Below are 13,364 nucleotides of genomic sequence, written 5' to 3' on the forward strand. Positions count from 1 at the left end.
CGGTGGTGCATGGTGACAGGAGCTACAATGCTGCACCCTATCTCACCCTCTTGGTAGGTGGCAGTGACCCATGGTGTTGGAAGCCAGGACATAGCTGTCAACTTACAGATTTGAAAATAAGGGACCAGCAGCCTCGAAAATAAGGGATCAGCAGCCAAAATAAAGGATTTTTCAAGCACAGGTATGTTCAACTTCTGAGCCCCTCTGAGCCAAAGGCTTTAGAAAGCCCAGCCAGCAGCCAAATGAAGCCTCATCAATAAGGGACAGCAGCGGGACATGGCGCTGGGATAAGGGACTGTTCCGCCAAATAAGGGACACTTGACAGCTATGAGCCAGGAGAGTGACAGACACACACACACACACACACACACACACACACACACCCCGCTGCCTCACCAGCCACCACTGAGTATTGTTTCCTGTCCCGTGGCCATGGGCTTATTTCCCATGCTATTCTGGTGGTGCAAAAATGAGACAATGCAGGTATCTCTAAACAGCTTCATCCTTCTTTCCCCCTACACATTCAAACTCGGTGGCACAAGAGACGAATCACCCTATGCCAGCCTTTTGTTATGACTCCCAGATGCTTACCTTCTGTCTTCTGCTGTGGCTTATCTGCGAAAGATAGCAATGGTGATCGAGACCTCTGGATAATAGGCACAGCCGGGTCACTGAATGTAATGGTATCCTTGCCACCTGCGAGTAAGAGGGCATGGAAACATGAACTCTCCAACACAAATGAGAAGTTGACTAATGCAACGTTTTAAACAGTGAGGCTACATTTAAATAAACACGTTGTGTACACCCAATAGGCATATTTCAGTAGCTCTATAGAAAAGGAAAAGCTATGCTATGAGCCAAAATATGTACTACAGTTCAACTGCATTAAACCCAATGAGACCATTTTGTATGAGCCCATCTGGTTAAAAGATGCAGTTTCCTCATTTGACAATAATTTAAAGAAATAAATCACAAGCTAGATGCGTTCAACTGCAATCCAACCCTATCAGAAATTATGGAAGTATCTTCAGTGTAAAGAGTAATATTAATACAGATAATATTTCTGTTTAGACCTGAGGTTCACAGAATTCCTCTTCAGGCATTCAGTCTACATGATAAGTAAACATGGGGGTAGGGAATGGGAACAAATACACAAGTTCTGCTTCTCAGTTGATGCTCTGATTCTCCAGGTTTCTAAAGCATGCAGGGAACCTCCATTAGAAACAGGAAGTTCCTCCCACTGAGTTCCTCCTTGAGTTGGAGGTTGATCAGAATGGTGTTAACAGGCTCATTCAATGCCTCCCTCCCACATGTTTACTTAGCATGTCTATGGAATGCCAGAAGAGGAAGAGAGAAATGGCTTTCCAGAAAAGCGAATGTTTTTTGAAGTCAGATCCATGGACAGGAATTCATGCACATATGTACAAATGCGCACAAACATATATCTAGGATCCTTTTCTTACAACCACCCTGGAAATGCTGAATTTCCAATATTACAGGGCCCATTTTAAACAGGAAACTGGTGCAAAAGCATTATTCCTGTGACAATTAAAGATGCTGCTTTGAGGTTGCTCCTATTTTGACCTACGATTTACACATCTTGAGGTGCTTGTGTATAGTTCATATGGGGGGAGGGGGGAGGGAAGTGGACAAAAATGTAGCCTTAGGGAAAGGAAAAAGCAGTAACAGGCAACATTGAGACGGGAGGAGTAACCTGGGTATACCTCCACTGGGTATATTTCAATGGGTAGTCAGCCAGGGGGCTACTTTGAAAAAGCAAACCAATGAGCACAAGCTGGTTTATCAGAAGAGGCCTGAAAAACCAGACTTGCATTTACAGAAGATTAGAATAAGATACCAATCTGTGTAAGAATATATTGCAAGAGCGTTTTGGGAAATTTCTACCACAGCATCTACTAATACAAGCATCTTAGGTGAAATATACTAGATATTATCAGGATTTATAAAAATCGTTTTAATGGACAATGGATATCTGACAACTGCAATATAGATTAGCAAATTCAAGCTGGGGGAGGAGTGTGGATGGGGAACAGCATATGCTATGGAATTCAAGTACAAATATTATATCACCTTTGAACTCGCTGGGTGGGCTTAGGTAATAATGGATTTTCTGGGTTGTTGAAGAGATTACTGAGATAATGGTGCTGTAAGAGTACAGTGTTGTTATTTTACTGCTACCACCTATTTATTTAGATCCACTGTCTAATTAATGAGAAATTCTTATTACAGCATTACTTGGACATTTTTAACTCCTTATTTTTGTAGGATGTTGGACTTTTGCTTTCACAGGCCATGATTCCTAAAACCAAAATTTGTTTTTTTCTGCTTTTATCTTGGAGCATTCTGAATGAGTCCTTCATTAAGTCTGTGTTGGACTTTGCCCTCTTAAAAATCAGCTCATTTCATTCCAAAGCCTTCATTCCCAAACCTTCTAATAGAGAAACAAGCAAATGCCTACGCAGCTGGGGCGGATGGGTCAAGAGTCTTTTTGTAGCCTGCCAAGACCCTCCAAAATTGACATTCAGTTTTACCTTTTAAAATGTTACTGTTCCTATGTGTCTCCCAATGTGTTGCAAATTGTGTGGTCCCTTAAAGCACGCACCATTTAAACCATGGGTAGGCAATCTAAGGCCCGGGGGCTGGATCCGGCCCAATCGCCTTCTAAATCCGGCCCACGGACGGTCCGGGAATCAGCGTGTGTCCTTTTATTTGAAATGCATCTTTGGGTTATTTGTGGGGCATAGGAATTCATTCATTTCCCCCCCTTCAAAATATAGTCCAGCCCCCCACAAGGTCTGAGGGACAGTGGAGTGGCCCCCTGCTGAAAAAGTTTGCTGACCCTTGATTTAAACCATTAAAAATCCCCTGCTTCCATATGCCTCTAACCATGATACTGTACTATGAAGCCCAAAGTGTTTTTTTTATTTATTCCCTTGCGGAAGCTACTTCCTTCTTTTTTTAGGAAACAAAGTGCACCATCTGTTTCATGTGTTTGCATGCAACACGTAGCTAGTCACTCAGAATAGATGTACTACTGTTTCTGTATTAAAACAGTGACCCCGAAGGTATTCTAGGGAGAGCTATTGCCTGACAATGCATTATGCCCTCTCTCCATCAATATTTACTGACTCCAGTAGAGGCTGCTATAGCAGGGTTCTTCCCTGCACAAGTGTCACCCCTTCCTGAAAGTGGGGCAATGTTGGCATGGTGTAGAGTCATACAGGCTTCTCATTTATCACTTCAAAATGAGAATAGAAGGCTGAGCGGCTTTACTTTTCTGTTCCCTCATTCATTATGTGCGTCTATGCTGTGTAGTTTAGTGCATGGAAACAAAGTTTGGTAACTTCATCAGAAATGTAGAGGGAATTCCCTCTGCATGTGGAGGGAGGGAATGCTGAAGGGAAGGTGTTAATCCTGGTCTCCAAAGACTAATGATGAGTTTTTTTCAGCTTTACTACGTAACACATTATACGGGATGCGGGTGGTGTTATGGTAAGGTTACCGGATGTCCCCGTTTCCCAGGGACAGTCCCCAGATTTACGAATCAGTCCCCATACAAAATCCATTGAAGTTGAAAAGTGTCCCCGGATTAATTGAAAAAAATCTGGTAAACTTACGCTATGGTCTAAACCACTGAGCCTAGGGCTTGCCGATCAGAAGGTCGGCGGTTCGAATCCCCGCGATGGGGTGAGCTCCCATTGCTCAGTCCCTGATGCTGCCAACCTAACAGTTCGAAAGCACGTCAAAGTGCAAGTAGATAAATAGGTACCGCTCTGGCAGGAAGGTAAACGGCGTTTCCGTGTGCTGCTCTGGTTCGCCAGAAGCGGCTTAGTCATGCTGAACACATGACCCGGAAGCTGTACGCTGGCTCCCTCTGCCAATAAAGCGAGATGAGCGCCGCAACCCCAGAGTCATCCACGACTGAACCGGTCAGGGGTACCTTTACCTTACTTAACACATTTCCTTTACAAGACTGAATGGAGGAACATACAAGAATCTGGTCCTAATTAAAATTAAAGATCTAACAAATGAAAGAGAAACGCAGGAACCAACTCACGAATCTTCAAAAAGAAAAGTTAAATTGGCTTGATTCAAGCGCTTGGATAAAAGGAGACTTTTTGTTTTTATCTACATACTTGCTTAGCATGTGTCACACTCCAAATATCTGAATCAGTATTTTGAATGGCTAAAGTAAGAAACATTTTAACTCAAGTATTAATTAAATTAGGTTCCTCTTATCTCATCTTAAGTTCTTGTCACAGGGATACTGTCAAAAATGGCATCCTCAAAAGGGTGACTTTGCCACCTTCCCTATACAAGTTTTGAAATGCTCCTACTAAAAAAATGTGTACAAATGTGTACTATATTGAGCCACACCTTTGGTCTATCTACTCTGGTTATTTAATTGGGGGTGCGAGGGATAAATCTTGGACGTTTCTACATGCAAAGCTTGTTCTCTACCATCCCTGCTGTCCTTCAGTGCGTGAGGGATGTAGAAACCCTGAACGGGTTCGGCATGTTCGCTTTCTCCATTTACCATCAGCGTCTTTGTGTTCCATGATGCTTGGATCTGGAATGCGTAAACCAGATAGCAACACTCATGGAATTAAAATGTAAGTAGCAACACTGGGTGATATCCATACTCATAATTGCTGAGTTAAAGGGGGGGAAATTGTCTCGACTTACTGCTTGTCATTTATTTTTATTTTTTTTTAAAGCTACAAAATCACATCGTTCTGCACAACCCGTGATTATATTCAGAACTAGCTCGTATCCTTCCTTATTACCATTTCTCCCAATTAAAAATAATTTTACAGTGTTCTGTATTTCTCTTGTGGCCATCTAACTTACTCGGTTGAACATCTTAATCTGACAGATATAGAAAAACATTCAGATAACATTTCCATTTATTTACATGCAGTGACAATATTTAATGCACCGCTAAGATTAGTTACTAAAAATACATATGTCAAACAGAACCTACTCCCAAATCCCACTGAGACATTGTAGCTCAGGCCTTCAGGCAGCAAGAAAAAAAAGGAAGGAAAGAAAAGTTATTATATAAATATTAATTTGATGCCTAAACAGAAATAATAGAACAAAGGTATTCTAAAATCATCGTCTGTCTTTTGCTAGTGTTCTGTTTTAGAGGCCAAAACACTTTATTTAGTGGATTATCGGCTACTTGAAACAGAAGACCAAACCCTAGAATGTGAGCAGCAATTGACTACAAGCCAAGATGCAAAACCATGGTTTGAGGTGGGTCTGCATACCATGCTCTGCAGTCACCATATTTAAGTGTTGTATCTCTACCAAGCAAACCATGGTTAAGGCATTTTCGCTTGCAAGATACACATACACTGAGAACAGGGCATGTGTGAGCAAGCTCAACCTTGGTTTCAATCCATGTTTGGGATCTTAATCAAGATTCAAGGAACAATAGTGTCGGGCCATGGAAAAGGTCAAGCTTCAGGAAGACAGGTTCTGGGGTGAGCTAGCTAGCAGACCAAGTAGGCCAGGAAGCAGCTGTGCAGATCAAAATACACACGGGTTCAAACATGTATCAAAACAGGCATCGGTCTGGGCAGAATCAGAGGGGTCAGAGGAAGGTATATAATCAAAACCAACCAAGTAAGTTACTGTGTGGGAGGGGTTGGCAAAAGTGGTGGTGTGCTCTCACAAAGTCTGTATAGGACATTTTTTTCCTGGCCAGAGATTTCAACTACAAATCCCAGAATCCTCAGGAGGAAACTGATGCCATGTGTGCCATTCTCAACAAGGTTAAGACTCCAAAGGAATGAAAACACAGTGTCAGTTTTCAGCTGAAGATTCTGGGATGTAGTCTTGGTACACAGCAAGAAGTGATGATCTGTGGGTCACCGAGCAGTTCTGTGTTCCCCTGTCCTGACCTGTTGTTGTTATGTCTAAATGTGTACCCTGCCTTTCCCCCCAGAGGAGCCCAGGTTAACTTTGTTGGCCTTGGGGCAGAGAAAGGGGGAAGCAGGAGTGGCCATTAGAACTGAGTCAAAGTACAGCCCTAATTTCAAGGCTGCCATTGCCCTGATCCCAATCTCAAGCATCCAAGAAGGGGCTCTCACTAATGTGAGCACAACTTCACACTCATTAGCCTAGTTGGAAGCCTCAATCAATGCACAAAGTTTAGTCTGGCAATCTTGCAATGGAAACAAGAGTATGGATGGTGCAGGAGGCAAGGCACCAGACCCTGGCTGCAAGGAAATGCAATTTCACAAGGCCTGTAGGAGCTTGCACCAAGAAGACCTGGGCTATAATCTACAGACAGGGAAACATGGAGTTTATTAACGAAGATGAAGCTATCTGGAGGAGTGGCACTCTGGTTTACTGAAGGGAGATTATGTCCCCTGTAATCAATTATAAAATGGAGTATAGCAGCAGCAAAGAAATAACTAAAGCAAGTGGAGTAGCATTAAGAGCAGAAATATATACTCAAAATGATCACGTGGGCTATAAAAATTTCCTGGTCTGTATATTTCAGTCTTCAGGGGAAGATCATAGGTGTGAGTGTGGTCTGAATTTTCATTTTGGGGTTGCTGGTTGTTGTTTCTTTCACTTTTTTAAAAGCAGCAGCAGCAGCAGCAGCAGCAGCAACAACAACAACAGTATCCTAGGTGCACATAGAAGACTACAATTCAATCTTGTTTGCTATGGGTACATATCCAGTAGCTGAAATTAGCTGCCTGAATCCTGCATAAATCGAGACTTGAACTCACTGCATCAGCTGGTGTGTGGAAAGTTCAATGCTGCTTTATGTAGTTATCACCTCTCTACTCCAGCAGTCCAGCTTTGTCAGGTGGATGGGACCCCCCCCCCAACCTATCAATCGGCCATTGTCAATATGACAACACATGTTTGACAGGTGGCTGGTCCCACCTACTTGTCGGTGAGGCGGGGAAGATAAGAGATCTAGCCCACCAGGCCAAAAATATTCCCCACCAGGGCATTGGGGGAAATTCAAAATGGGAGGGGGAAACTAGAGCAGGGGTAGGCAACCTAAGGCCCATGGGCCACAAGTGGCTCATGGGGGCCGTTTAACCAGCCCACGAGCTGCCCCTGAACCAAGCCGCCCACTCGGTGAGTCCCTGCATGCTGCGCTAAACTGGCGCGTGGTGCCTCACTTCCGTGGCACAGGAAATCACGTCTGCGCATGTACAGACGCCGAAAATCACGTCTGCGCAGATTCAGAAAATTGCGTGTGCGTGTACTTAGGCATGCGCACAATCTGGCCCGCAGAGGGATCTCTGCTGGAGTGAACCGGCCCAGGCGAGGTAATCCTTGCCAACCCCTGAACTAGAGCATTACCACAGCTACCAGGTAATCTCCTAGCCAGGAGACGGAATGGGCTGGTAGGTTTGAAAGCAGCACTGCTGAGTCCTGTCAAAGTACACATGGCCTGACAAGCTACTGCATGCTGTGTGCCACTGCTAGCCCTATCATTGAGTTCCAGGCTAAGGTTGCTTAGGATTGCTATGGCTTCCTGCTCTCTTTCCTCTAGCGACTGAACACACATCAAATTATCGATGGGGAGGCTAACACCTAATTTTAATCTTACTCCTGCTCTGAGCATCTATGCTTGCAGAAGAGAGAACATAGTTCAGAAGTGATAAGAACCAGTCAGTCCAGTAAAACAAAATTCATTTACTGGATCTGCATTTCTCAACCTCATCTAAATATTCATTTTTTTGGATTTATGAAAGCAAGTGGCAGAAGGGTATAGATGTCAGAGCTTCTGAACAGATCAGGGACAAAACAAAATGCATTCAGGCACGCAATAAAATATGCTAGGTAAGATATTCTTAGTCATATGCTAACTTTTGATATTAAATACCATAAAGGCAGAGAAAACTGTTTAGGAGTTATGAAAAGAGTCTACAGTTTAGTGAAAGCTTTTTCTTGGAGAAAAATGTCAGTTTCAATGGTTTCCAGGCTGAAAAGTTCAGCAGTTCCACACTGATAATATTTTATATACCTTATTATAGCTACATTATATGCCCTATTCCAGCAATTTGAGTGTTCTTACATAGTCAACCAATAGGCAATTACAGCAAGGCTCTTGATTCTGAGGTCCACTGAGATAGTGCATAAGCAAATTTCTAGACCATTCATTATTTATGCTTGACAGCCATCATGGTGATGAACTCGATAGAGGGAAGTTGTGATCAGCCAGTTTGAGATCGCTATCTGACTAGGCCAGGAAGGACTCTAAATGCCCTTCTTTGGTCACTGAGATAAGCACACAGAGTTATGTTACCACATCTTCTATATGTTCCCTGTTGGTTGGGGTCATGCTAAAAAAAAAAGAAAGTAGTTTTTCTTTTTTTAAAAGAAAGGGACTGAACCTGTAGCTGACCAGAGAAAATGGTTACAAACACAAAAGCTGAATGATTATGTGTGATCTTTCCAAGGGGAAATTTGCCCACACATAGCCAACACTGCTTTTGTGCTGAAAAGCAAGAGTCAAACATTCAGCATAGCCATTAACTGTTTGTTAACTGTTCCGTCATGTGAACTAAGCACATCTCACTTCATTCCTCAAAATGCTGATGTCCTCCATGGACATGACAATTCTCAAGGATGTGCATACTATGCAGCAAAGTTTATCAAAAAGTCTTTGCCATGGACAATATACATTCTGCAGCCTATACTAGAGGCAGCCAATGTAGCACTCTCCAGACTGCAACAGAATAAAAATTAAAATGTTGATCTGCATAGCAAATACATTGTCCTAAGAAGGAGGCACAATTTGTAAAGCAAATTTCAGGAATATGTTTGAAGTAGAATAAAATTATAATATGGGGGGGTGGACACCAAATTTTATTGATAAAATTTCAACTGTGTTGTTGAAATGTATCTTTTAAAACAATAGATTTAAGCTGCAATCCCATACAGGCAGTGACCATTTTGCGTGGGGATTCCGTTCCTGACCCCTGTGCATGTCAGCGGTAGGGATGGGCAATGCCAGGTTTTCAATCAACGTCACGATTTATCGCCAGCCATACATCGGGATCTGGGGATACACCGCAATGTTAACACAAGTTGCATTGGCCCCAGCACGCAAGGTGCGGGGTGAAAACTGCCTCAGCTCTCACTGTGGGGGGAGGCTGAGGTGCTTTCACCCCAATGTCTCGTGGGCTGGGAACAGTGCAGCTTCTTTCTGTGGCTCAGGTGGGGAGCAAAAAGGCTCCCGCCCCGCCCCCCCCAGCTTTCCACTGTTCTTGATTTGAGTTTCTACTGAAATGAGGCTGCATTTTAATGTTGTATTTTAATCTTGTTTTTAAGTTGTATTTTAATCGTTTTTATACCTGGTGTTAGCCGCCCTGAGCCCGGTCTTGGCTGGGGAGGGTGGGTGGGGTATAAATAAAATTTATCTATCTATATCTATCTATCTATCTATCTATCTATCTATCTATCTATCCTGCCCCCCCCCCCCAGCTGAGCGAGCTGCGTGCCTCTTGGGCTTGCACACAAGCCGTCAAGTCTTGCTCACCTGGGGGGTGCGCAATACAGCTTGCTCTTCCCTCTGTGGTATGAGGGGCAGATTGTGATGGTGGCTTCACCTGGCAGTATATCGTGGGTGAAATCGTTGCTGGTCCCTCTGCTGCTAGAGGCTTGATGTTGAAAGTGGTGCTGATCACAGAGGGAGTCAGAAGTGGTGTTGGTTTCATTCGCAATATACTGCTGGGACGTGGGTGGCGCTGTGGGTTAAACCACAGAGCCTAGGGCTTGCTGATCGGAAGGTCAGCAGTTTGAATCCCCGCAACGGGGTGAGCTCCCGTTGCTCGGTCCCCTGTTCCTGCCCACCTAGCAGTTCGAAAGCACGTCAAAGTGCAGGGAGATAAATAGGTACCGCTCTAAATAGGGAAGGTAAACGGCGTTTCCGTGCGCTGCTCTGGTTCGCCAGAAGCGGCTTAGTCATGCTGGCCACATGACCCGGAAGCTGTACGCCGGCTCCCTCGGCCAATAAAGCGAGATGAGCGCCACAACCCCACAGTCGGTCACGACTGGACCTAATGGGTCAGGGGTCCCATTACCTTTTTTTAAGCTGCCATTGCGGTCTGCCCCTCATACTGGTTCCAGGGTGTTGTATCAATACGTTGCACAGGCCTAGTCGGTGGAGAGCCTATAATCCCGTTCTGCCCAAAAGACCTGTGTGTCGGCAGACACGCAAATGGTTGCTGTCTGTAAATACTTGCTGGGGAGTTAAGTCTCACTGAACTCAATGGACTTTGTCCAACCAAATCGCCCTCAGAGCAGAGCCACTGAAGTCAATGGACTTTGGTGAGAAAAGCCTACTGATTGCAACAGCTCTACTTTGAGCATCACAACTCAGTGAGATTCAATTCTAAATGCACATGCATAGGGAATGCATTGTTAGAATCGTTTTAGCTTTCATTTCCCATGTTCTTACTAGGCACATCTGCATGGTAAAGAAATTAAAATGAATCCTAACTCCCAGCTCTCCTGAAACTAAACTACTACAGAATTGCATGTTTGAAGGGTTCTGTGTCAAAAAGGCCCTTATCCTTGGACAAAGTTTTCACATAGAGAAATCTCCTGGTGCCATTCCCAGGTAGTTTTTCTCCTTAAGTCTGAGAAGCCTACAGGTTCAGAAAAATTATGTGGCAAGATGTGATTGATAAATGTAGCACATCATTAATTATGTTGTCAAAAAACCTTTAAAATGCTTCAGTTTCAGAAAAATCTAACTGTTATGTGTGAAAGAAAACAAAGATTTCTTGTTCAGTAAAAATATTTTCATATTACTTTTCTTATAGAGACTAAAAAAACAAACCCTGCAGTAAATGAGGAAAACAATGCATTTCCCAATGTAAACAGCAGCTTTCTTATGAAATACACATTTAAAAATGTCCTTATGTTCAGATACCCCCAAATTAAGTACGACTATGAATTCTGACTTACCTGGAAGACTCCACAAACCAGAGACTTCTAAAGTCCTCAACTTTTTCTCCAGTTCTGCTACACGATTGCCTAAAATTCTGAAATGAAGATAAAACGTTCCATGAAATGTAATTAAAAGTATAGTAATATCACCATGGATGGGCATGTGCCCTGTTTATATTTGATGGGTGATATCCAATGATAGGTGATATTCAGGGTCGTGAGAGAAGACATCCGCTTATGATACACAAATTTACATTTAAACGTATGGTATAGATTAAAGGTAAAGGTACCCCTGCCCGTACGGGCCAGTCTTGACAGACTCTGGGGTTGTGCGCCCATCTCACTTAAGAGGCCAGGGGCCAGCGCTGTCCGGAGACACTTCCGGGTCACGTGGCCAGCGTGACATCGCTGCTCTGGCGAGCCAGAGCCACACACGGAAACGCCGTTTACCTTCCCGCTGGTAAGCGGTCCCTATTTATCTACTTGCACCCGGAGGTGCTTTCGAACTGCTAGGTTGGCAGGCGCTGGGACCGAGCAGCGGGAGCGCACCCCGCCGCAGGGATTCGAACCGCCGACCTTTCGATCGGCAAGCCCTAGGCGCTGAGGCTTTAACCCACAGCGCCACCTGCGTCCCATGGTATAGATTAATTCACGTGAAATACATATATTTTTTTCACATCAGGTTAGAAACGTCTCCAATCAGAAATTATTCTGAAATAATATATGTATGACATGCCCATGCAATCCACCCACTCCTGAAATTGGTGTACAATCTCAAGGCTTGCTTGTATTCTGCACATTTGCAGACTACATTAATGGGTTCACTTCTCCTTCATAATTAATCAGAATGGCTTCCTGCATATTTGCCTCAAATCCACTGATCTTGTTACCATACATCCAGTCTACATATCAACAAATCCTATGGAATCTGGAGTTGACTTAACTACTGTAACAAGGAATATGTAGTATTATTGCAATATGTATTTACCAGTGACTGTAATTAAGCATGTTTTGAGGAATTCAATTTTTGTGAATTCCAGTGTGCCCTGACCTAATCTATACGTCTCGTGCTAATGTGTACTCCTCACTGCAACTTGATTTTACACTTTCTAAATTGTTCCAATGCAGGTCGTGAGTAAAAAACTAAACCGCTATAGTTTAAAAACTGTGTATTTGAAAGAAAAGCGTTTTTAAAAATCAATATTTTGAAAGAAAATATCTCTGTAATGCTAATGGAACTGTACAGTACACCTTAAAGAAGGAATGCACGTTCGTGTTTATCAAGCCACAATTGTGAGTAACGTTAAAAACGTAACATCAAGGGTTTTGGTAACATATTATGAAACCATGCTGCTGCGTCAGAGCCACTTAAGTTTCAGCATCCTGCTTGACTTAGCCAGTGGCGAAACCTAAGCACTTCCATTGAAATACAGTGGTACCTCGTTTTGAGTCAAGCGGCCATTTCGTCGAACGTCCGCAGCAAACCCAGAAGTACCGGAACGGATTACTTCTGGGTTTGCCTCTCGCGCATGCGCAGATGCGCAAACCGCTTCATGTGCATGTGCAGAGCGGCACTTTGTCATGCGTCCTTTTCATCTAGCGTCCGGGGCTCTGGAACGGATCCCAGTCGCAAAACAAGGTATGACTGTAAGAGCATATTCTTTCCTTTATTAACCCTGCCACTGAGTCCCTCCTGTTTCTCTATGTCGGATTTTAGACCATAAGCTTCTTAGGGCGCAGAACTGTCTTCTTGTGCTTTGCAAAGCACCATGTGCATGGATGGTGCTAATAATGCTGGTGATATCAGCAATATGTATCTCTCAAAACTGATGCACTGGGTTAACGGCAAAATAACTACAATTTCACAATTACATAAAGATGCACACCCACATTCACATTGTTTGGCGTTTTTGCTCTACCCCAAGATAAAAGCCTTTAAAACGAAACGCAAAACAGATTTTGAACTAAGTCAACTGAAAGTTCGAACCCTGTATGGGACAATCGCATATTCTTGCACTGCAGAGGGGACTGGAATAGATGAACCTCAGGATCCCTTACAACTCTGCAATTCTCTGTTTCTGCGAAAGTGCCTACTTGTTGGTTTGCCTTTGATGCTGAATGACCATGTTTTTCTCATGGATTGTCTCCAGTAAAGCAGTAGCCAAAGATTTAAGGTCATAAATGGACTGTGGTGTGGCTGGCAGGCTGCATCCATGATCCTCTGATAACAGCTCTTGGACTGGAAAAATCAAAACAAAAGAAATACTGACTTAGTTTTATGGAGATAGAAGCCTGGAAATGACACATCAAAAGACATCGGGGGCGGCAAAAGAATCAAATTCTATTCATTATTACTGAAACCCCTTGATCTGTTTTCATTGAAGCACCAGAACAGCAGTTCTTAG

At 43.5% G+C, this 13,364-nt stretch overlaps 1 protein-coding gene across 4 annotated transcripts in view; it reads right to left on the reverse strand.

The window, feature by feature from the left end:
- The window catches only part of CCDC149 (coiled-coil domain containing 149), a 57,147-nt gene that overhangs the window by 9,010 nt on the left and 34,773 nt on the right, over positions 1-13,364 (reverse strand). For 3 of the 4 annotated variants that reach the window (XM_079989750.1, XM_079989749.1, XM_079989751.1), the window contains exons 9-12: positions 13,054-13,198; positions 10,978-11,054; positions 5,006-5,038; positions 592-696 (exon numbers count right to left, since the gene is read on the reverse strand). In XM_079989750.1, coding sequence (XP_079845876.1) covers positions 592-696; positions 5,006-5,038; positions 10,978-11,054; positions 13,054-13,198 — 360 coding nt within the window. The remainder of the gene's footprint in view (positions 1-591; positions 697-5,005; positions 5,039-10,977; positions 11,055-13,053; positions 13,199-13,364) is intronic. The other variant, XM_079989748.1, reaches the window with a different exon arrangement.

This window comes from Podarcis cretensis, assembly GCF_951804945.1.
Source record: "Podarcis cretensis genome assembly, chromosome: 9".
NCBI classification, from domain to species: Eukaryota; Metazoa; Chordata; class Lepidosauria; order Squamata; family Lacertidae; genus Podarcis; species Podarcis cretensis.